Source organism: Xyrauchen texanus, chromosome 21 (assembly GCF_025860055.1).
Source record: "Xyrauchen texanus isolate HMW12.3.18 chromosome 21, RBS_HiC_50CHRs, whole genome shotgun sequence".
Lineage (NCBI taxonomy): Eukaryota > Metazoa > Chordata > Actinopteri > Cypriniformes > Catostomidae > Xyrauchen > Xyrauchen texanus.
Genome location: NC_068296.1, coordinates 24,265,472 through 24,291,689, shown reverse-complemented (window position 1 = coordinate 24,291,689; position 26,218 = coordinate 24,265,472). Strand labels below are relative to the sequence as shown.

Below are 26,218 nucleotides of genomic sequence, written 5' to 3'. Positions count from 1 at the left end.
GTTCTGGCCTTCCATGGATGGAACTGCCCGTCCCCTTTCGGCAGCAATCATTTGCTAAATATGTGTACTAAGATAAGGGCCAGAAGAATAAGAAAGTATTTATCAACGAAAAACCATGTTTAATCCTACAGATTTGTCTCCCCCTTGCCCATTTCCCCCCCTTCTATATTTGGGGGCATACAACACAGCCTATCTCTGTTGAAGAGATTAATCTTGGAAAGGAGCTTTGAGAGGGAAAGTGGGATGATTGCCGGCTCTTCTCTGGGAATTGGGTTTATGGTCCAGGGAAAAGCATGCGGAAAAGCAGATCTGCCGAGAGACCGCAGCTACACAATACCCATTTAGCCTGCACATATCTGCTGTTGCTTAACCGGCTATCACTCTGCAAAAAGTCTTCTGATTGATCTGTTTATGTGATCACAGGTTTTAGGTCATTCTTTCTGTCCCATTTCAGCCATTTATAGTTCTTTGTTTGCTGCCATACACATCTCTTCCCCTGGTTCATTTCAGCTACTGCTTACTAGAGGGATTTGGTACGTTATTATAAATGTATGTTCTGTGCAGAGTATGAGGGCCTCATAAGGCATTGTTATGATTTAAAATATTCATAAATATGTATTGAAATGTAATTCAAGAATCCAGAATAAACAAATCATTGGAAACAGAAAACTATATATCAAATGAAAGATGAATATGATTTTGTGTTTTTCTGCCTGGTAAAGAAGTGAAGTGTGTGCATGTGTGGGTGGATGAAGCGGATTGTAAGTGCACATGTGCCCAATTTTTAATGGGAGGGTGTGGAGAAGAAAGAATTGAGGAAGAAATGAAAGTGCTCACTCAGAGCTGCAGAGCTTGAACTCCTCTGTCAAAGTGGGGCTACTAGCCTTGAGATGGACGGACAGGCCTGTGGGTAAATAGAAAGAGGGAGATGGATAGAGGGAGAGAGCGAAGGAGACGGGTGGAGGTGTGGGCACGTAGCTTATTATTTCTCTCCTCATGTGTTCTTTTCTGTTCCCCTGCAGAACCACACATTGAGCCAGCACGCACAGTGAGACCCTGCCCCGCAGGACTCCCAGATCAGCCTAGAACCCCGACCCGGGCCCGGTGGGGGAGGAACATTTCAACATCACAGCCAATCAAAGTGTCATTTGCTACTCACATGTAAAACTCTAACGATTCTGCCACCAGGCGCAGCTATTACGAACGGTGGGGAATGAATATTAATGGAATATGCTATTAAAAAAGAAAAGGAGAGAAAAAAAGGAGGTGGAGAGAAAAAGGTATTCTACGTGCAGTATTTTTTATCGTCCCTTTTTCCTGGTTGTGTGTTCCTTATTTTCCCACCATTTCTTTTTGCTTTTTTCTTTATTTTTGGGGGGGACAAAGAAAAAAATGGAAGGAAAAAAATGCCTCTGCCTGATTTTAATCTCTAGAAATACATATCTTGTCCTCTGTTGCTTCATGTATCAAACTTCATACGTGCCAATTTTGTTCTTTTAAATGCATATATTCTCTCAGCCCTTTTTGTTGATTTGTACCATTTATTTCTTGCAGTAAATAGGTACTTGTGCTGTGCTGTGATTGCTTGCCAGTCGTAATATCTTTTCCTTTCTATTATTATTGTTATATATTTCCTTTTTTCTAATTACAGTTTAAAAAGACAAAAAACATATAAAGAAAAAAAAAACAATGGGTTTGATTGGATTTTCCAGTACATGGGCCTTATGGATGTTGTAAAAATAAATATTATTAATTTCAGTGCAACTGGATGATGTCTGCTTTTTAAATGTGAATTAACCAGATTGCAATAAACTAGTACAGTTGAAAATAAACAAATAAATAAATCATGAATAAAGGGAATCCATGCTTCTGCAGTGTGTTCTTTCAAAGCCCAGATAAAGCGTATTGAAGTGGTTGAACTCCTTGGAGTGACTCTTTTCCCCGGACGCCGTGTGAGCTCTATTCTTCTTGTCATGCTCTCCATTTAACAATAAATATCAGTCAGCTAATGCTGCTCAAACGTGGAGATAATGTGCATGAAATACATCTAAAAACGTTGATGATGAAAAGTGAACACATGTTTAATTTAGGCTTATTCATTTATATATGTATATATTTATCAAGATAACCCCGTATGAGATGGTGTTCACAGTATCAATAAATAATCATGCTGTTAGCTGCATAAATGATTTTCTGCTAAATTGTAGATATTGTTTTCATTTAATTTGTGTTAATTTAGTAACAATTTATATCACACAAATTAAAGTGTACTGTTAACTCAAGATGATTCATAGCATCTGCAGGAAAGGAGAACAGTGATGCGACAGTGAAGTGATTTAATAATCACTGCTTTGCACAAACCATGATTCATGCTTTGTTTTCATTGTGTTTAACTGAATGTCTGCAGTATGGCTGGAAACTTTGCCATTTATACATGGTGTTTTATAACAAATCAAATTACTATTAAATATAGTAATCTGACTGTAAGTTGATTCTTGAAAAATACACATATCATTAACAGTCAGCTACACTATTATCCTCAGACTAGGAAAATAAAAATATTCATATGATAATGTGAGATTATAATATTGGACATAGTGATTTGTGTGATTATATGCCTCATGTAACCAAGTAAAAGTCAAGCTTTAAACACAAATGTAATACTCTGATATGGTGTAATGCCACTGACTCGCCGAATGAGGACAGAAACATATATTCAAAGCTTCTTATACACCAGTGCAGTTTCTGTTTAATTGCATCCATGTGTTTAAGCAGCTGGTTCGGCCGCTGAGTCTCATAACTTGAGCCGGACAGAAGGTCGGTGCTGTTCCCAGAAATCAGCCATCAGAACGTTTCGATACACTATGGGCCCCCAGGGGCATCTGAACCCCTCCGTTTGGGAAACAGGGTTCAACATGCCATAGGAGTAACTCTTAAATACTTGAAAACTAGCGAGTGATTTCACAAATCTACAGATATCTAATAGTAGCCTAGTGAATGCCACTCTTACCTACAATACAGTTTTCCAGGAAAGCCGACAGTGGTGGAATGTGGTGTAATTGTGCATGTGTAATATTTGGTAGAGTTAGTTATTTAAATGTTTTGAGGACATGACTAAGTTAGTAAATCAATCAGTTAATCAATCAGTCAGTTAGTCAGTCTCATGTAAGTGATTAATGATGTAGCAAACAATTAGCCTAGAAAGATGATTCAGTGACATTCTTTCTGAAATATATTTTTGTTTATCTGTTTGCTTGATATTATATTATATAGCCTATATTATTATATTGACAGTGTACGCAAAATCTATTCCCAAGCAACAAAACACCTTCATTGGGGCAAGTCAATTTTGTATTTATTTATCATTTGCACAGCTTACACAGGATTAACTGGACATTGAAATGCTTAAAACGAGGCTCAAATTGCAGAAAATTGACAATATAGACAATTTTTCAAAACAAGACACATACACAGTACGTAGACAGACATGTATATATGTAGTAACAAAGCAGTAATATGATGTTCAGTAGTAATAAAGCATACTAATAAGTATAAACAAATTAGATAATTTTTTCCATCCAATGGAAAATTTTATTACATTTGTTTTGTTTAATTTCATTAAAGATTACTCAATTCATTCTGATGGAATTTTGTTGTGAAATTGAAATGTGTAAATAAATAAAAAAATGGAGCGTAATATAATATAAAGTAACAAAAAATGAGAATGAGAGTGTTCATTAACATAAACAAACAGAAGCTGAAACAGAAGGGAATATAAAATTGTTACGTATCTATTCCTTATCAATAGGTAGTGCAGTAGTCGTGTACTCTACAAGGCTTTCCCTTATCAGAGTCCCAAATCTTTTGACCGACGCTCACTAGCTATAAAGGGACCGTCAATAAATGACCAAACGTTCTCTTACATATTATAACGTTTAAGGTAAAAAAAGTATTCAAGTTTACTTATAAACATGTGAAATATGGTGTTATTTTGTTGGTTCCACCAATTTTACGTTAATAGTCTGTGATTGTATCTATTGTTTCGCGTCACAATACACATAGTAATTTTACTACTATCCCTAAAAACATTACAGAAATGCGAGCGCAAGAAAATATTTGTTACTAATATTCACTTTATTCAGTGTTTCGGACAGTTTAAATAGCTGGCTCGAATGTCCTGCGAAGAAATAATTGTATTCATATTTTTTTCCCATGAGATGAAACAAGGTAAGTAATGACCAAACATAAATGTTTATTTGAGCTAAGCTCAATATCTAGCAAGCAGTTCGTGCGTATTTTAGTTCCGGGTAAGTTTCACTGAAGTAGAAACCTCAGAGAGCTTCGCAGAAAGGTGTGCCATTCCAACGTTAAACCTTAAACTGCGCTTCCTATGTATTAGTCTCTAAATGCACGACACAACGTAATAATTTATGCATTTCTCTAAAAACTGGCTATCATAAGGGAGCATGGCGGTGGCGCTACTGTCAGAGACGGAAATCAGGCATCGGTGCCGACAGCTCGCCAAGCTTTACTCACCGGGTAAGGCAAGCAGAGCTGGTGGCGTTGAACAAATCTGTGTTTATATGAAGAATTCCTTAAACTGTTTCATGCTGCTACGGCATCGTTGAGGAAAACACACACTCACTCACTCACTCACTCACTCACTCTCTCTCTCTCTCTCTCTCTCTCTCTCTCTCTCTCTCACTCTCATCACACACACACACACACACACACACACACACACACACACACACACCTAAAAGTAGCCTGATGTATAGAGGTAAGTTTGAAATCAATGTAACAACTGTGTCAAAATGACAGCAACACAATATAATGATTGTTGGTTCTTGTATAAAGTCTTCCTGTAAATATAAGAGTTCCAGGTTATGGATTGTTTATGTCATCCTGATAATATGTGCTACTATGTATAACGTGTAACAGGTTGCTACATGTATTTGCAAAATTTAACCTATTCATAACCTTAAGTAATATATTACAGTATAAAGAGTAATTGCACCTATCAAGATAAGCTATTGGGAACTGTTATAAACTGTATATGAATCGCCATACAGCAGTTACACATTTAAGGGCCCAGAGACCTGTATGTTCCATATTTGGAAAGTATGAATTATATCCACCTTGTGCAGAGCTGTAGAGAAGAGTTATGTGCTGTTTAGCAAACACTAAGTTCAGGGCCTAACCTCTGACATTTATTGAGCATTGTTCATATTCTCCTATTGAGCCTATTCTCTGTCAATTTCCAGGCCTTATTTCCTTCAGCAAGCTGTGCTCACATCTTTTATTAGATTTTTTTTTAATTTACTTTGGTTCTGTTGTGGACCCAACCAAACATCCAAATTAATGTATGTTTCAGATTTGACTTTATTCCACTTTTGGATTAATGGAAAGCAGCTGTATTTCTGCATGAGTCAGAGATCAGCAGCGTTAGGTAAAGCTGTTCACCCTCAACCCTACCCTACCACGCCACCCTCCCACCCCAAAGTATGATGAGGTTTAGCAGGAAAAGAGCTATCATCCCTCCACTAGCCCCAGAACCAGTCTTGTTGTGTCAGGGGTTTGTTGTTTGCAGCTGCAATTAAAAATACATTCATTTTACTCAAAATGCTATTAGATGCTCAATTTTCTTTGGCAAAGCACCCAGTGTGTTAAGCATGCATTGCCATCGGCACGTCCAGCAGGTAAATTACTCTGGCATGTTAAGATTGGTCGAGAGGAGTTTGGTGAGGTTAATAAGTTAATGTTGTGATGCATCTCGCTGTGAGTGGGGGGTTGGGTGCCATTGTGGATGGGATTTTTGGATGAGCTCAGTAGAGTTTAATATCCACCAGCTGTGAGGTGGATGTCAGAGAGGTTTATCTGTGCCATTCTCAAGGAAAGTATTCTGGGATTGTTCTGTTGCTGTTAGCATGCTGTGCGCTGTTAAAATCACTACCCTTTTACCACGCATTTCGTCAGATACTAGTTAGGTTTTCACACTGACAGCGATTTGCAAAGCAATTTTGAGGACATTTTTCTGGCATCAGCGACTTTTGGTCACTAACGGTGATGCAACAAAGTTTGAGCATAGTTCAGCTCTATGCTAATGAGCAAAAACACAATGCAGCGACTACCAATGGGAGAGCAGTGTATAGCTTGGTTTCTATCCATGTATTTTTATGCAAATGTTGGGATATCACATAAAAAATGCTGAATGGAAAATCTCCAAAATGTCCATAAAACGTTTAGGCTCTCATGAGCTGGATAATATTTTTATTCGATAATAAAACATCTGCATAAACTACAATGAAAACACTTTAACTGAATATATTCTTATATCATTTAAATATGAATATAGATGTGCATAAATAAAAAGTGTGACAGACTCAAGCCATGTGAATAGATAATTCGTTCAGACAATATCATCAATATCCTCGCATAGCATCTTAAATGTTGCTCTGGTTATTAAAAAACAAAACGGGACTCAAAGCGTGTTATCAAAATGATTAGCAATAGCAACCATTTCATCTTTAAACCATCTGATGTGCTTTCGCTCCCAGACATAAGGCATCTTGTTCTGAACACTAGCAAACATTAAGTTCATCACAGCATTTTGTCTGTTTGCTCTAAACCCCAAGTAGGCTAATTCATTACATTTAATAAAAGAGGAACAGTAGCTTCAACTTCCATTTTATTTCTATTTTGTGAAGTGATGATTTTGAACTCTTAAAGACATGGGATGGAAACACTGCATTATTCTCAAACTGTTTTTGTTTGCTATAGTATGATTTTGGTATAAATTACGTTTGTAACTTTGATGGAAACATGACTAGTAATCTGTTGTCTGATATGAAGTAATATTCCGGGTTCAATACAAGTCAAGCTCAATTGACAGCATTTGTGGCGTAATGTTGATTATCACAAAAATTGTATCAAATTTTTGGATGTTTACAAGCAGATATGTGCTGCTTGTTAATTTATAAAACACTTATATTAATCCTTCTGTTACAACTTGTGTATTATTTTAGCTGTACAGTTGTTTAGTAATTTTAGGGTTTGTTGACCGTACATCATCATCATCATCATGGCAACAGATTTGTAAAATTGGCTATAACTTTACACAGAAAAGGTTAGAAAGTGATTTAATCACACTAAAATCATGCTGAGACAAATAATTATGGTTTATGCTTTGTGGCTGTACCTTTAACCTCTTAACGATGGGTTGGTCAAAAATGACCCACTTGTGTATTTATTTACATTTGATGTATGTTTAATGCATGTTTAAACTGAAATACTAAACTAATATTGACATCCAATATATCATTTGAAAGACCTTGGTCTGATTTTGATGATCGCAAAGTTACAACATTAAGATTTTATTAAATGTGTTGAGTGAAAATCAAAATATTGAAAATTAAACCATAAGTTCTGACATTTATTGTCTTCCAGCCGAACACAGATGAGCACAGGCCTCCAAACTTCAGTATGCTTTTCATTGCAGGAGTCGAATAAATAATAATAATTTTAATCCAAATATCGTTCTTCAGGTTTTACATATTCAACACACTGTAATTCATGTCCATTCTCTGCTAAATCTAGCACTCTTTGTAGCTTTTCAGTAGCAAAACACCCAAAGACGATATTTGGAAGCGTCTTCTGAACAAAATGAGCCCTCCCTCAAAATCTTCTGTGCTGTTGTGATTGGGTAGTCACTCAGAATATACAAACAGGACAGTCAACACGAGTGATGTAAATATTTGCGTCATCCATGTTTGTCTCTGGATAAAGCCAGCCAATGAATAGCAAGATAATTTTTTACTGATCTGTCGTGTAGCCAATGAAAAGATGAAAACAATGATATAAGGGTTGTTTATATCCCTGTTGCCAATTCGCGAAGGTTCGGAGTGGAAAACCGTGGACTGTGTTTTTTTGTGTGTGCGCTATTATGCACGGTGTGCAGTTATAGCGTGTTACTGCTGTACTGTCGACAGAGAACTCTGCCTTTGGACCCGCAATCTGATCCACCCTCCTCAGCTTCAGTCACCATCACTAACGGTATGGTTAACACATGTTCCCGTATGCATTATTTCATCACTCCCCCTGTTCAACTGCACATCCAGGGGGCTCGGACATGTCATTCAAGCCTAGATGAGCCACCCTCATTGGATTTGCTCACAGTGAATTTGACCCTGGAGCACACGCACCCCCAATGCATTGAATTAGTAATTCTTTCACTGCTTTTGCTTAGCAGTTCACCCAGGGCCTTTAGCCTCTGCCTCAAGCCAAGAGGCCCCAACCTCCTCTGCTTCAGTCGCCTTCACCGTGGGCTTGGAGGAACCACTCCTCCCGACTGCATTACCATTACTTTGCGTACCATGAGTTAGACTCTGGAGCACACACGCTCCAAATGCATTAACAAAACCCCCTGTACAACTGCACATCCAGGGGCTTTGACAAATTTTTTTATGCTAAAATGATACATTTTACTCTTGAATAACAAATGTCTAAGTATCTACTTTCAACTGAGCTCAAGTTTGTGTTTGTAGACCAAATGGTTCAAGAACTGCAAGAGTTTTACTTTGGGTATATCGTTTTCAAGCTCATCCACAAAAAGAGGTTGGATGTTAAGGATTTAAAATAGTGAGAATTTAAATGAATTGGCCTCATTCACTTCCATTGTAAGTGCCTCACTGGAACCCAGCTTTTTTTAAAAATATTTAAGGAGGGACATGTAGAAATTTATTTTTGTTTGTAAAGAATACTGATATCTCAATTTGTGTTCTTTATAGTTGAACATATATTTTTTAACTTGGTACAGGGTCTAAAACATGTGGCGCTCCTGTGTGAGTCGCTGAAAAAAATGGCACAGTGCAGTCTGAAGATGCTGTCTACACTGCTTCATGTGGTAACATCTAAATTAACTGTTTTTATTTCAGTCAGAACTATTATTTAACATCACATAATGAACCTGAATATATTAGGTTTCACCACCTACTGTCGATTGAGCTTAACATATATTGAACCTGGAATATTCCTTTAACCAGGAACGCTCACTAGTGATCTACAGCACAAAGGCTAGGTGACTTCCAGCGATTTAATCGGCGTCAGTGTGAACAGGGCTTATTGACTGTGATAATTGTTGATACTCATGATTTCAATTTCAGAACATAACTTTGAATCTTATGCCGGGTTCACACTGTACGATTTATATTGTCCTTGTTGCTTGTTATACTGTATGTTAAGTTCCAATGAGATCCTGGTGTAAAGCCATGGCACACTGTGTGACATGATGTCAGAATGTACGATACGCATTAATGCCAAGACATTTGTCCCAATCGTCCAGATTGACAGTGCTGATTGGGTGTTTTATCTCATCTGGCTGTTGTAGGAGCAGTCACACTAAGATTCATCACAAAGGGAACTAATGTGTAGTCATTGAAGATGTCACACTAACTGATCAAAGACTGATGATTTTACTCTGACAAAGTAAATCAGAGTTTGAAATTTGTCACAGTCGTCAAAAAGTGTACAGTGTGTGCCCAGCATTAGAATCTATATTTATCGCTACTTGTCCAGGGCCAGAAAACATTGGTTCCACAACTTTCTCTTGATGTCACCATAGAACCTAGGGCTGAACGATTAATTGACATAAAATCGGAATTGTGTATGACGTAGTGTGATTATGAAACCGCAAGGGCTGTGATTCAATTAAATGAATAAATAGTCTGCGCGTGCTGCTCCCTTTACATACTGTATGTGTGCAGCTCTGTTCTTTGTAGTATCTTACACATACTCAAAGCAAATGCAAGGCTAATGAGCTGAGCGTGTTATATTTACAGCACTGTAGATAGACTAATTGCAAATTATTTGCATAATTCCAAATACTTGGCCACTAAATGTTACTGAGCAAATCTAGAGTAACGTCATAATACCTTTTTTTTTGGACAGAAGAGCATTTCTCTGCAGTACAAAGCCATCGCTAACTCAACCACAAACAAAAATGTATTCAGTGTTCTGCCAAAATAAAGGCTTATGGGTTTAACGGGACCACATAGCAATGCCGCATGCAAGTTTAGAAACGATTAGGGATGCTCCGATTAACACTATTCTGACACTATTAATTGAATTTTCCTCTCCCCGGTAAGATCACTTTGCCTATTTTTTTTTTTCTAACAAAAAAGTTTAAAAGGCTTATTAAAAAAGCTAACAAAATATTCTCTATATTAAGATATATAGCTCTATAAATAATTAAGCTTAGTTTCAAACAAACTGATAACACATTTGTGCAATTAAACTTAATGTGACATTTTTAGTTATTGATTCATTGTCATTATTTCATATAATTATTATTATTCCTCGTTTTAATTCTATTTTATTATATTTAATACAGTATATTGTGGTATCTTAATATTGTATACATAATTATTATATTTATAAATTCCTTCCCTGCCTTTTCATATAGTTGAATGATTGTATTAATAGTTCATTTTTCAGGTGTTTTGCTTGAACTTTAATTAGGGGAACACACACTCTCTCATAAGGGCAAGAAATTAAAGGAAAGCAGAGAAAAAGCGGATGTATCTGGACTCTTCACGTTAATGCCATTTAATAAGGAGTTATTTAATAAAGATGTTTGAATTACACCACATATTGTAACTCACGTATTTACTGAGATTATAATGCCTAGCGGAGACTGAGAAGCTGCCGCCATGAACGTTAGAAAAGACCGTTTCACAGCTGTGCTGTTTTTCCTTTGCCATGTTGCAAATGAAACACCACATTAACAGTACATTACACCAACTTTTCATATTTGCCATACCTCTCCCACTGCATCATTCTTAAGTGCTGAATCAAGTTTGTTGTCTTACAACACTATGCCAGTATTCCCCATACTCCGTGATTCCATGACAGTACTGCACAATCTTAAAGGAGCCCCGCGTCTTGAGCGATCGGTTTATGGAATTGACCAAATTAGACGTGAGTTCGACTATTTTATAACAACAACAATAATAATTGATTTTGTTCATTTTGAAAATATTATGCAAAAATATATTTCCTGTCTGAATACCCAATAATTTAAATTAGCTGATAATTTACTCATCCTCAGGCCATCCAAGATGTATCTGAGGACACGCGTCATTGTTTACAAGAAAAGCAGCGCTGTAAAAAAGTTTAATTGTCTTTGCTGTAGATTTGTATTTGTATTGGTGTATTGTGCAAAATTCATTTCATTTGGCGTGTGTATCCTGGATGCTTCAACCTTCAGAAACCTTTAAGAAAATGCTATTTTTATGCGATTTCTTATACATGATCATGAGTGATTGAAGCTCTGATCCTTATTGCTCTGAACCTGGATATCAGAACACCCCTACATTCTCTCCAAATATTGGAGGGTGTTTAGTGAACATTTTTACACCTGAGGATTTCAGACCATCGTATAAACAAAGGGTCGATATCTGAATTAATCGGCTGTGCCCGTGCTGTTTCCAGCGAGCTCTTGGTATGTGTGAAAACTTTGTGATTGTCACTCCTCCCTCGGGCTCTGCAACTCCCTCAGCGCTCCACTCCTCATCACCCGATTTCTAATTCACTGCACCTGCACTCAATTCACTCGTTAATCACTGCCTGCATAAATGATGTCCTCATGCCACTTCACTGTCAAGTCTCACACAAAGGACATGCAGTGTTTATTTACCTGTCTGTTTGTGCTCTTGATCTTCGTCGATATCTGTTTTGTGCTTACCCTGTTGTTTTGCCTGTTACCGCTTCTTTAGTTTGTGAATTTTCTCTTCTGTGATATCACCTGTACCATTGATCTCACTGTGTAAACCCTGTAAATCCTGTGAATCTCAGTAAATGCTCTCACACTTGGTTTCACTAACTCCATCTTGTGTGGCTTGAATTCCTGACAGTTATATAGCCTGTATATTTCTGCTAAAGAAAAAGCACAAGTAGATAATGCAACGGCATTGCTCCAAAATAAAGATTTTTTTTATTTTTATTTGGAAATTATTTTTAATTTAATTTGATATTATTTTTAAAAATGTTTGGTTTGTGAGCGGCACTTGGTCTGTGCAAGTTCCTCTTGTAAACAATGACGAGCTTCCTGCCTCTTCCATGGGACGCGTGACCTTACCAACAAGCTTTCGCCCTCCCTCTCATGAGCGTGCTTCAGAGATATACGGAAGCAAACATTTGTAGTTAAAAGGGCCAATTAATTTTTCTCTTGTAGTATTTCTTCAAAGTTGTTGTGTGAGTTGAGTGATTATTGATTTTCTACAGTTGATAGTTTTATTTTTTGCATTAAGGATATTATTTGTTATTTTGAACATGAAAATAAAGTGATGGTTTGTATTGTTAATTTTTTTTATTCTTGTAGCAAAATTGTATTTGCACAAGTAGAGGTATCCTAGAAAGCTACCAGGCTCACTGAGTTCTAATTTGAAGTGGAGTACAATAAATCTTTTTGGAGATATTATGATAAATGTTTTTGTGTGCCGTAAACCAGGACAAATATTACATTTTTTTTTCTATTGGCAATGTCTTTTATGTATATGCACTTACATTTATACAATTGTTAACCTTTTTTTATTCCCAATAAAATTCCCAATCATTCCCAATAAAATAATAATAATAATTAAATAAAAAAAAAATTGTTGTTAAAAAGTATATAAGTATTGTTTGTTTCTAAAAATAATAAATCGTTTGGGTTCAGAAGAACTTTATTTGTTGACTGGAGTCGTGTGGATTATCTTATTATGCATTTTGGACCATCAATAAATGGAGTACAATCACTTGCATTGTTTAAAGGAGGCCTGAAATGAAATCCTACAAATTCTTAAATTCTGTTTTGATGAAGAAAGAAACAGCCTGATGGATGGCCTGAGGGTAAGTAAATTATCAGCAAATTTTCATTTTTGGGTGAACTATTCCTTTAATATTAACTTACTGGGTTCCAAAAAATAATAAAGAAAAGTGAACCAATACAATATGAAAGATATCTGTTTTTCCTGCCCTCTATGTTTCATTCTATTTTGTATTTATTTAGTCTGGTTCTTTTTAAGAGGACTCAAATGTGAAGGCCCTTTGTTGAACAGTATATTTCTATTGTCAGTAGAGCATGTTTGCCCATGATTTCATTTTGGTAAAACGGAAACACTTACTATTTTTTGAATTAAATGTTAATAATCATATTGCAGTTCAAATCGCAATATGTCTCAAATCGCAATTAGAATTCAAAATTGTTCAGCACTAATAGAACCTGTTATTAAGTGCCTTGCTCAGGGAGTTAAATAGCAATTACTCATGGCTTACTTGCATGAATCAAACTAGTACCCTTCTGGTTGCCAGCCCTAAGCCTTAACCACCACACCACCCCCAAACGGTCTTTTCTGCCTCAAACTTATGTATTCCCTGTGATTTTAACCTTTATACAGACAAAGTGCCAGGTTGCCCGAGTGTTGGATTTTTGTGTAACCCAAGAGACCTTTGACTTCATCAAATGGAATTAATCAGACTTTAAGCTAATGCTGAACTAAAGTCCTTATGGAGACTAACGGAAACCAGAGGGTTGAGACACAGAATATAATGTCAGGCATACTAAAAGTAGACGCTCCGGAGGCCTGCCGGCTGATCTGAGGGAGGTTTTTGTTTGCACGTGTCTGAGATGAGGTGAGCAAGAGTGGCGTTTGGAAGTTTTGAGGCTTACTGGTGAAAAGGGATTGATGAGGGTTCAGTCTGCTCAATGAAGCCTCTGGCTCATTACTGTAACCCCAGGACAGTGAAACAGCTGGACGCCTCTCCCCGCCATATGTCTGCGTGTCATGCACCACTGACTGCTCTTTGTGCTTCTTATCCCACTTTACAGATTCACCGCAAAGTAAACATGATTTACAGGCTACTTTCTGTTTCCCTCATCGCCTTTGCCAGCCGCCATGCTCTGGTTACTTAGTGTGTGTGTGTGTATCTCAGAGAGAGAGATCAATATAGTATTACATTGCAAGATCTAGTTTCCTATGCAGTCAACTATCTTGACTTTAGTCAGTTCGGTCTGGTCCTTATTTGTGGCAGACCGATGTCTTGACAACAGAAAAGCTATATATGGAGGTAAAAAGAAACGATACAGGGCATAAACGGTGTGGATCGGACAAAAGGCACATTGAACTACAATCACAAGTGTGGTTTTAGCTTATCAGTTGTCAAACGCTACTGTAATTATTTATGGTAGCAATCTTGCAGATAAGCCAATAATGTGTCAACACTTCGCATCAGAAACTTTTGTCCTCTCTTGTGTCTGAATCCGTTCCAATGTAACAGTCCACATCAGGGTTGGAAATTAAAGGGGTAGTTCACCCCAAATATTTTATTCTGTCATCTTTTACTCTTACATTGTTCCAAACCCTAATGATTTTCTTTCTTTTTTGGAACACAGAAGGATATGTAAGGCAGAATGGCAGCCTCTGTCACCATTAACTTTCCAGCATAGTCACACGGGAAGTCTTTTGATCTTTGAATTTGACTTTTGAAGATTACGCCGACTCGCTGACAACTGGCATTTCTTATCAGACATTTTTGCATTGGCTCCAGCATGTTTATCTTCCTTTGTGGTGGTACTGGAAGTGAGGTGCGTCAGTAGCATTGGAGACCCGGTTTCGGATCCTGCATTGAAATCGGGAAGTTATCGCGTTCACATAATCTGTGATGAGTGCCATTCTGAGGTGTCATTTTCCCCTCTACATTTTTACTCCACTGACGTTAGGAGTATTTTTACGAGCACACAAGTACAATGACATCAAATCTCCATTAATGACTAAGGCTGACATTCTGACATCCCTTTAACGAAACTTGTCATTATTATTATTTTTTATTCAGGGTCAACTGAATTTCAGGAGCATTATTTATTTATTTATTTGTTTTCTAACATACTAGGGGTGGGTAAAAATATAGTTTTTCAGATGCATCGTGATCTTCATTTGAACGATCTTGATATTGATTCTTAAATCCCAAGATCAATCTTTTACTCTATGCACCACCAGAGTTTCAACAAATCAATGTATACCTTAATCTTTCGTAGCCATTATGAGGGGAAAAAATATTATGAGATCGTGTTAAACTATCTAAAGGTCATTGCTTATTTTTTTAATTAATATAATTGTTTATATTTAAAATTGTATTTATGATCTAATTTGTATTGCTATTTTTCCACCTGTTGTTGTAGAGTGATGTTTAAAAGAAAAGGGTCTGGTGGAAGATGTTGGACCGAGTAAAATGTTTGGATTTGGTGTGATTTATTTTTGTATTTTTTTTTGACCACTTCGTTATTTTGAATATATTTCTGTTTAGTTTGAAATGTAATTTGAATTTAGAAATATATTTGGTTTAATTTTTTCATGTTTCAATAAATGAATTTTATTTTTTCTAAATCGACTGATAGATGTGAAGTGCATGCCGATAGAGTCAGTGTTAATACCGGATTTGTGTGTCAGTAGATAAATGATTAATAATACTTGGATTCTCTATTCTGATGAGAATTACATTTTCTGTGTGTTTAAAGATGCATGTCACTGTCATATAAATATGCCTGCCATTCATCAAGGATGCAGATAATGCACAAAAGAACATAAGTCCAAGTCCACATTCTTTTAATTCATTGCATGGAGTGGTGGTGGTGGTGTAGTGGTCTAAAGCACATAACTGGTAATCTGGTAATCAGAAGATCGCTGGTTCGATCCTCACAGCCACCACCATTGAGTCCTTGAGCAAGGCACTTAACTCCAGGTTGCTCCAGAGGGATTGTCCCTGTAATAAGTGCATTTTAAGTCGCTTTGGATAAAAGTGTCTGCCAAATGCATACAGTTCATTTACACTACCAACTTCTTATGAATGTACTGTCTTTGTTTAAATCCTTGGTGCTTGAGGGAATGGACTATATAATAGGATGCAGACGCTGAAATAACCTCAGAATTAAATGGCACTTGGTCCAGCCATTTTGTGCATTGCGCGTGTGATTTAGGCAAACCCACTTGCACCTAGACTTGGCACATGCTTGTACGAAAATACCAAAACTTTATGGTCATGTTCATTGACTTTGCACTCATGACTTAAGGCATTGTGTTGCGCTCAGTGCTTGTGCTCATAAAATAGGGCCCTATAACTTAAATATACCCATTGAATTTATATAAAATCAAAATTGGAATCGAATCAGGAAATCTTTATCTATATGTATCTGTATCAACCCAGCCCTATAATATACTGTATGACATACAGTTTGTTGTCCGTTTATATAAAATACTTGAATCAATTTGCCTTATTGAAATGGTCACTACACTAAACCTATAACTAGATAGACCTAGAATAGAATATTATGAAATATATCAAATGTTAGATCAGCATTTCTCAACCTGAAAGATTATCCGGTGTGCCATGGAAAATTATCAAATTCCACAAAAAAAATAAATGCACGAAGAAAGAAAAGAAATTCAGGGATCCAAACTCCAAAATAATACCGTAGATCTGCTTTGTGTTAATAATTCTTATACTGAAGTCAGTACATTTGTAGCCATGCAAGTTTTACTAAAGGAGAAGGTAAAACAGTTATTGAAACTCACTATTATTGTTGTCGTTTTGGATGAAAAATAATACTCAGACTGAAGAAGACTGTAGATCTGCTTTGTTCTTTTAATACTTAAACACTATAAAATCTCTTGGTAGATTTCGGTCACGAACGACTCAAAATTATTCACTGACTCACTCATAGCACACAAGACTCTCATTTGTCGCCACCTAGTGACATATCCAGAAGGGGTCACTGAACTAATCAGTTAATAAAATTAAACAAATTTGTTAAGCAGAAGCAAGCCTCACCAAAATACTCTTTATTTTGCAGCTAATAAACTTGAATCACTAAAATAGCTGGATTTGGTGTTTTTAGCATATTCTTTAATAAAAACTTTCCCCAGAAATGTTCGTGGACGAGTGATTGTCTTACCTTTTGGCCCCTCATGAATTTGCATCCCTGTAATTTGTTGCGGCATTGCAAGAACAAATCTAAAGATTAGAAGAGAAGCAAATGTTTTATTTTTTTATTACCCATTAAGTGCTCTTGACACCTGTGACTAGGTGACTTTTCAAACATTACAAGTAAACGCTCTACGAAGATGGACAGAAAACATGGACATGTTCTTGAAAAGGAAAAATATTGACGATGGTTTGCCTATGTGGGATAGTGGAGTGCCGTATAATTTTTTTAGTTGTAAAAAGTGTGCTGTGGCACACTTTAGCATATAGCATATTTGCCACAAGTCATGGTTATTTTCTGCCCCTGGTCCACATGGACCGATATGTTTCTGTTATACACATAGTTTTATGTTTGATAACATATTTTTTGCTCAGAAAATTTTGTCACCCACTTGTGGGCTTTAAATCCACATGTAAACCACCTTTGTCCTCTTGATAACCTGCTAGTCGCCTCTCCTGTCACTGTAAGTAATGAAACCTTGACCTTGGTCAATCTATGGGCACCTGGTGGCCTTGGAAATGGAAATATACTCAAGAAATTCACACTGAGTGCCTCTAGGCTGAGGTTTTGTGTTGAACTCTAACACTGTGATCTTAAATTAACACCCCTAACACTCTCTCTTGTTATAAGGAGTTTATAGCTGTTATTATTTAACCCTTTGACTAGGTATTGCCAACTACTTTACAACCCTGTGATTACAACATTGATTCAATCTATCGCAGTGCATCATGGTATCTTAATTTGATTGCAACTGAAACTGAGAGCAGATGTGACGAAAGCAGTGATAATATTTACAGTATATGCAAGAAAGAGTACAAAAGAGTAAGAAGCCAAAAGTAAGAGGTTGATTTTTCAGCTCCTTTCCTTGTAGGCAATTTCTCCGCTCAGTGGCGCAGGGCCAGAGGTGTGTGTCACAGCACAGAGAGGAGACCAGGCCACGTCTGCTTGACACTGAGCATGACCCTGCCTTCAGTCCCGCTGCACTGACTGCACTGACTGCACTGCGCTGCACAGAACTAAACAAACCAACACCCCTGCTGCTCTGAACCTTCACTCATTCTCCACGAAATCCTTACATTACACTCTGGTTCTTGCAAATTATGTCCTCTCTGTAGCAAACTGCAGAGTCTGGCTAATGGTCTGATGATTGTGATGGTTGTGGCTTTCACTGATTTAGAGAGCTATACACCTCTGGGAGTATGAAGGTAAATTGGTGCCTAAAAGATTTGCATGCAGAGTAAAATTTGTGAAAGTGTAAATCAAATTGCAAGAACAAAAAACAAACAAAAAAAATGCTTGCGCACAGAACATTTTGAAAAGGTGTAAATCAGGTTGCCAGCATAAGGAAATATATACATCGTTCTGTCTTCTCTTTTTTTGCGCTCTCACTTTTGGCACGATTTTCACACTCAAAAGAGTTTTGCAAGCACAAGGGTGAAGGTGGGTCTACCTGCTTCTTATAACCAATCAAATTAGGTTTTCGTTGACCAGTTTATTCTGACCTGATTGTTAAAATATCTTGACAGACAGGTTCTTCATATGGCTCAGTTTTTTCCCTCTGGCAGAATGGTATCTCACCTCTCTTAAATATAAAACCTAAATATTAATACATATTATTTTATTGTTTGTGTGTGTGTGTGTATTTAGGTGACACAACAGTGCCAAATGTGTAAGTGCTAAAAAAAGGAAGTTAGAAGAATAAGAACAAATTTACTTAGTGTAACAGAAAGTACAGATTCACAACACATGAATTACATTACGTGTTCATAGCCATGTTCAATTATGATAGTCCCAAAGGCAGTTCTTGTCCTCTGAGAAGCAGAGATGAACATTGCACTTCTCAAAGTCACTGTTCCCATTTTGGACTGCATCAATGACATCATACACATTGTAGATAAGACAGTCTTTCCTGGCTGGTGGCATTCTGAAATGGAAAAGAAAAATCTCTGATTATTTTCTAGGCTAAATAATCTCAATGCAAATCAATCCCAATCATATTTTCACATTTTAAAGAATTGACCCATTCAACAGAATTCACACAGTACTGAATTCACAAAATCTTATTGTGCCCTCTACTTATCATGCTAATTTGATTACCCCCACATTCCAGAACATGATCGCCTGTCCCTCATGAAGTAAGCAGATATTTGGGCAAACAAGCAAAGCAATCAGGACCAGTTAAGTATAGATGGTTTCAAATATTGCTAAACAAATACTTTCAAATTCTCAAAGAAATAATTTATTCCTTAGTTCAACTTGAACTTATCATTTAATAGTCATTCAATTGTGATTGAAACTCAAAATGGTAACAAAGAAGACATTTTAAACTTGTGAATGATCAAAAATAGTATGTTTTTATTAGTATATTTTTCACATGGAACAGGTGAAAAGTACAATGTACTTAATTTCTGCATGATCTAGATATATTACTAATCACAGAAAAAACTATTTTTGGCATTTTACTTACTTGAATGTTGATTTATCCAGTCCAGTAAAACAAGATGATGTACTTCAAGGCAAGTTTGCAGTTGTGTGAGTTCACGGCCAGGTGAACAGGCCTATTTACTAAATGTACCATCCAATAACATTGCAAGGCTGCAACATGTGCAGGTTTATTTTAATAGAGCTAAAATGTATGTTGTAATATTACAACAGTGGGACTCACAGGGTTAAGCAAAGCATTCAAATATTGAAAATGATGTTTGTTATAGATATGCTTGCAACTTGACTACCTACACCTTTACAAAATGTTCTGTGTTTTTGTTTTTACTCTTTCGATTTGATTTACATTTTCACAAAGCACATGTAAATCACATGTTATCTCAGTCTTATAGTCATCTTCTACCTGAAGTGAATTTGCTTTTGGAAAATTGCTTTTGTAACTCCGTTCCACTTCCAGTTAAAGTAATAGCTCAACCCAAAAGGAAAATATTGTCATTCACTCACCCTCATGTTGTTCCAACCCATATGACATTCTTCTGAGGAACATGAAAAGAGATGCTAGGGACTTACATCTTCAGTCACCATTCACTTTGTGGGAAGAAAAAATACCATGAAATGAATGGTGACTGACAGATGCAATTGATACCAAAAAAATTTCCATAGAGTAAAGAACATTATACCGGTTTGGAACATCATGAGGTTGTGTAAGTGATTTTGTCCTTAATTTATACTAGCCCAATCAAACATTTAAGGTTCTCAGCCATGTAGTCTTAATTGCCTTGACCCGCTACAAGGCCAACACTGCCCGTAGTCTTTTACACATTTTTCTCTCTACATTTGCTTTAGTGTCCCCTTACCCAGCGGAGCCTGAACTGCATATAATTTATCCCGCCTTCCAGCTGAACTCATGCCACATTGACCCTACCATGCACAACTATTGCTCCTGGCTCTTGACCATTGACCTGGGGTCAAAAGGTCATAGGTTCAAGATTCTGGGCTTCTAGCTTGTGGGTGTACACCTAAGCTGATCAGGTGACCCCAGTCACCTGGGCAGCAGCGGAATCGGACAGTATCAGCACATGTGCTCTTTTCACTCGACCGGGATACGTTATGCAAAACATGTAACTGTGTAATACTATGGCGTTCACTGCACCACTCTGTCCAGCATGAACTGCTCACCGGCAGTGTAAACAAAAGCCAAGTGGACTCTCAAGGGAGAAAAGAGAGCGAGAGAGAAGAAAAGATAGAGAAGAGGAGCAGGAGACGGGGAGGGGAACCTGGCTACCTGGAATCGCTCCTGCTGGGCTTCTCAATTATACACGCATCAGGCCAGCTAAATGCATGATACAAAAAACAAAACATTTTGTTCACTCAAACACACACACTCAGGCACTGGGTGGGTTGGGGTTGGGGGGGTCAAATATGTCAGAATGTTAATGGTACTTGCAGAAAATGGTCTATTTTGCATGCCAGCACATTCACACACACACACACACACACACACACACATAGAAGCATGCCAGGGTGCCCAAATACATTATGTCTGGAACCACACAGCCTGTTATTAATATTTGATGGAGTTCTCCATCAGCTTTCTGTGTGAATTCATGTGGCTTTGTGGTAGTTGGGGACAGGGACAGTGGGTGAGCCGTATAATTACTATTATCAAAATTCAATTTCTGAAAGTGTGGCCCTTCGCCTTGCCTTCCTCAATCAGCGCCGTATTTAGTACGGAGTCCTCAGTGAAGTGGCTCCGCTGTGAATTTTCAATATTTAAATTTCACTCTCTGCATTTTAATCCTTCTCTCCCTTATTAATGAATTTCAATCTAAAGGCTGTAAACCAGCTTAACTCTTTGAGTTGCAGATGTAAGCGGACTGGATTGTCATCACGGCAAATATTTGAGCATTGTTGTTTTTTGTTAATGTGGTGACATGTTACGTTCAATTTGTCTGTCCCTAGTGATTGCATACAACCTCTTACTTTTACCTTCAGCACCTGTCACACTGGAGATTTGGAGATATTAAAAGGTATTGGTGTTTGTAGTGGTGGGGGGGGGGGTTGGTCTCAGGGCTCACTCACCTGTCATTAGTGTCCCTTATCAGGGTCTAACTGACTACACACACAAATGTGTCCACCCATATTTCTCTTATAAAGTGGGGATGGGGTTCTGTGACCCAGTACCAAGTATAATACTGGAGCTGAATTGTTTTTATGCTATGGTTTTGTTAATTCTTCACGAATGTCTGGAGTTTTAAGCTGATGTCGATGAAAAACTGTACTAAAATACTCTTGATAGTTTTTGCTGATCTGTTATTTAGTGATGATGTAGGCAAAATAATACAAAGCCAATCAATAGACAGAACAACTTCCATTTGTGTTGTCTTTGATGCTGGTATGCTACAAATACATAAAGTGAGCCCAATGATTTGCAAAAAAATGTCTCTTATGAGCCAGTTTTTTAATGAAATAGCCATAAAGCCTCTCAAATCATTCTCAAAGTGAGTTATCAGTTTCAATCAATTTAATGACTCACTGAATCCGTCAGAGCAGTTCTTGACTTACCCTATTTACTGAACCTCACTGACTTTTTGAACACCAGAACAGAAATAATGTTTTTTTTTTTTTTTTTAAATAATTGAAATAATTTCTTCCCTTTAAAAGTACTAAAAGAATCATTAAAGGAATCAGAATTGAATTAAATCAAAATCAGAACCACAATCGATAAATTCCTTCTTATTTATTTTTCTAGTAATATACTTTGATGGACTTTACCTGTTATGTTCACCCATATTCTTAAAAGTCCACTCCGCTTTTGTGTCTCTGCTGCGAGAAAAGCAACTTGTCTATTGTTACACACTTGGTTGTTTTTGAAAATAACATACGGCATCGTATGGCACAAAGTATGTTGTGAAAGTGTGTGTATCTCTGGATACATGTGTTAGTGTGTGTGTCCCAGGTTGAGTTGTCCACTGAGAACAGATGAAAGCAACAAGGCCTGTGACTGATCCATTTGTCCCGTTCAGGGGAATTGTACCTCCCTTTCCCTCACTCCCTTTCTCTTCCTCTCTCCATGTATGACCCACTTTTCCTGTCTCTCCATTCTTTCCCAACGTCCCCTCTGAAGACAGGCCTACAGAGAGCTGGCAAGGGGACAATGTGTGTGTCTGTGTGTGTGTGTGTGTGTGTGCCTGTATTATCTATCTCTCTAAATATAATGTCATGTGCTAATATGAGGTTCATTTCCCTTGCCTGCATTTGATGTTTCTCAATCAATACAGTTTCCTTTTGCCCACATGTAGATGCCCTCTGCATTGTTGGTAGGGAAGTGAAGTGGCATAGAGAATGGCACAGTCATGGCATGTTGGCAGGACTTTGTAGTGTGGACGACCCTCTGAAAGGATGCTATTCTGCGACTTTGAGTTGCTTTTTGTCTGCCTCTCCGAAGGAGGTGAGAACTGTTCTTTCAGTGCCAAGGCTGCGCTGAGAACAGAGGGGCCCGTGTACCACCGCAACTCCATCAGGAGAGCCGCCAAAGTAAAGAGCCCTTTGTTCGGTGAGGATAGAGACAGAAAAAAACCCTCTCTCTGCATCACAAACAACAAATACTGTTCACACTCGTTGACTTCTGCTAGTTTGACAGGTGATAAACCACCGCTACTGCCCCCCCAAACCCCACCCTTTTTCCTCTTCACTCACCCCGTCTCAGCATGGGAGCCACCAAAGGAGCCTGTTAGAGCTCCTTTTTTGTCTAGTTCATAACATTTTACCTAAAAATAAAATGAATAGTTTACTCATCCTCAGGGGTGGAAAGAGTACTGAAAAATCATACTCAAGTGGAAGTACTGTTACTTCCCAAAAAATATAGTGTGAATGGAGTAAAAGTAGCTGTCCTACTCAAGTGAGAGTAACAGAGTAGCTCATTTAAAAGTACTCATGAGTAGTGAGTAGAGTTGCAAAACCTAAGCCCCATTATAATGAACACTGTATGCCAACTTTTAAAATACATCACTTTTATATGATAATCTACATGAATCTGATTCCAAAAAATAAAAGGGAGACAAGATAACAAAAATTAAATGATTAAGAAGTTATTTTCAATACACTGATCACCATTTTAAATCGTAATTATGAAACGATAACATTAAAATCAGTTTATGTGTAGGGATGAAATTTCCCTTAATGCCGACAGAGCATAAAACATGTTCAAACAATGCAAAGAATGCAAAAAAAAATGCTAAATAAGCAGGGTCACTTGTCACGCCCAGCACAATAGAGGAGGTAGAGTAGCCATGGTAAAAGTTGCTACTGGGGCTACATCACGCTTAAAAAGGAATAATTCACCTAAAATGTTAAATTCTCCCATCATTTACTCACCCTCATGCCATCCTGGATGTGTATGACTTTCTTTCTTCTGCAGAACACAAATTAAGATTTTTAGAAGAATACCTCAGTTCTTTTGGTCCATACGATGAAAGTGAATCGGAGCTAAAATATTGAAGCTCCACAAATCGCATAAATCAGAATAAAAGTAGTCTAATCCATGTGCCTCCAGTGGTTTAATCCATGTCTTCAGAAGCGATATGATAGATGTGGTGAGAAACAGATCAATATTTAGTTCCTTGTTTACTAATTCTCCTCTGCTCAGTCAATCTCCACTTTAACTTTCACTTTCTCCTTGTGTTTTTGATGATTCACATTCTTCATGCATATTGCCACCTACTGGGCAGAGAGAAGAATTTCAAGCAAAAATTGACATAAATATTGATCTGTTTCTCACCCACACCTGTCATATAATTTCTGAAATCATGGATTAAACCACTGGAGTTGTATGTATTACCTTTATGCTGCTTTTAAGTGGTTTTTGGAGCGTCAACATTTTGGCACCCCTTCACTTACATTGAATGGACCTACAGAGCTGAAATATTCTTCTGAAAATCTTAATTTGTGTTCTGAAGAAAGCAAGTCATACATATCTGGGATGGAGTAAATAATGAGAGAATTTTGGGGGCCACATTGGGGCCACATTGTCCTCCTTTTGAGATACAATGTTCCACATTGATTTAATTATTGTACTTTTCTATCTTTGTAAAGGCTAAATTATTTTATTATAAATTATTTTAACATCTCTACTTCCCTGGTAATTTATTATACCAATTAACACACTCTCTACATGGGGGGGTATTATTAAAAAACTAACAAGATTTAAAAACAATATTATTATTAAAAATGTCACTGTTTTATTCTATAACATTAATGCTTTTAAAGCTACTGAAGTTATTCAGCCAAAAGTAGTGAGTGGTTTCCTCATTTCCTTGTTATTGTTGTTTGATTAATAGTCTTTATATGACATAGCCTAATAGACAGTGCTCAAATCGGTTACATATACTTCAAATCCAACATTTTGATGCAAATACGCTTTTTGTCCCACTGTTTAAATTCAATTTAGACATAAATGACTGCGTTTATATTAAATCCTCATCAAGAAAGGCATTGGCGGTATTATAAAGTGTATTTGACCATTTAGGTGCATAACCGCGGTAGCGCTCAAACATTAGCTGCCTGTCAATCAAACAGCGCGTAGCGACAGATGTCAGGAAATAAAAAGTCAATCTTTTATATTTCATCTAGATCAACCAACCAGTGGTGCTCGTGCTATCACGATTGATGTAATGAACACCCCTGTTCTAGATGTAAACATAGGCTAAGTATAGAAAACTACTCAAAAGTTTGATCGAGGACATCTCTCTTTTTTCCGATAAACATCTAGATAATTTTATTGCCCAGCCCTATTGATAACATTGCATTAATCTCTCACAGCAGCCCAATAATCTCAGTGATAGATAGTTAAATTAAAGGATACGTTATAGACACACAGAATCTAGGAAGCAGAAATATGAAATTTACCTCAATATGTTTCTTCAAATTAGAGGCAGGATTAATGCTGATATCTGGCTTGAGCAAGTTAAACACATGACACAATTATGCAATTGGCCTTTTTTGCTGCGAAAATCCCTTCCGGGTGTGGCCGGGATGTTCAGCTGTAAAGTATGCTTGAGGAATTCTCCACATCCATAGATGGCACCAAATCTGCAGCTGCCGTTCAGGCTTTTTCATTTGTTTGGATGGGAGTCACAAGACTCTCCCTAGCCAATCATGTTGATGGATAAATATAAAATCAGGACAGGGAAGTAGCGAACACAGATAGTGGGAAAATAGCACAGTAAAAGTAGAGCTACAGCACTTAAAATATACTCAAGTAAAAGTATATATGAGCTCAGTGAATACTGTAACAACTTAAATTTTGGTCTGTTCTTCACATCAAACTATTGAACAGAATATGACCCTTATATATATATATATATTCTTTTTTATAATTTTGGTGCTAAACAGCCCGAGTCCTCATTCACTTTCATGATATGGACAAGAGTAACCTGGACATTGTTCAAGTTGTACAGGTTTGTAATGACACAAGGGTGAATAAAGGATGACATAATTTTAATTTTTGGGTGAATTGTGCTTTTAATTACCATATTGGTTTAAAAAAAAAAAAATGTGTGGGTGTGACGTTGAACAAAATGCTACCACAGGAACGATTTGCAGTTAGAATTTTGCCTTCAAGCCCCTAACAAACTTTTTTCTGGAAAAAACGTTTTACATGTTAACATGAAAAATAAAACTCTTACTGTTATGCATTTATTTACATTAGAATAGTTTGTAATTACATTAAAATAGGTATTTAACATTTGATTGTAAATTCCT

General features: G+C 37.1%; 2 protein-coding genes across 4 annotated transcripts in view; both read left to right on the top strand.

Annotated features, from left to right (window-relative positions):
- The window catches only part of znf423 (zinc finger protein 423), a 205,196-nt gene extending 203,336 nt beyond the window's left edge, over positions 1 to 1,860 (top strand). For all 3 annotated transcript variants that reach the window (XM_052152241.1, XM_052152240.1, XM_052152242.1), the window contains one exon: positions 1,023 to 1,860. In XM_052152241.1, the coding sequence (XP_052008201.1) occupies positions 1,023 to 1,052 (30 nt within the window). In that variant the 3' untranslated portion in view covers positions 1,053 to 1,860. The remainder of the gene's footprint in view (positions 1 to 1,022) is intronic.
- A 2,357-nt stretch (positions 1,861 to 4,217) lies between these two features.
- Positions 4,218 to 26,218, top strand: part of LOC127661876 (plasmanylethanolamine desaturase-like) — a 51,231-nt gene continuing 29,230 nt past the window's right edge. Inside the window, exons 1-2 of the mRNA XM_052152818.1 lie at positions 4,218 to 4,227; positions 4,462 to 4,539. Coding sequence (XP_052008778.1) covers positions 4,218 to 4,227; positions 4,462 to 4,539 — 88 coding nt within the window. The remainder of the gene's footprint in view (positions 4,228 to 4,461; positions 4,540 to 26,218) is intronic.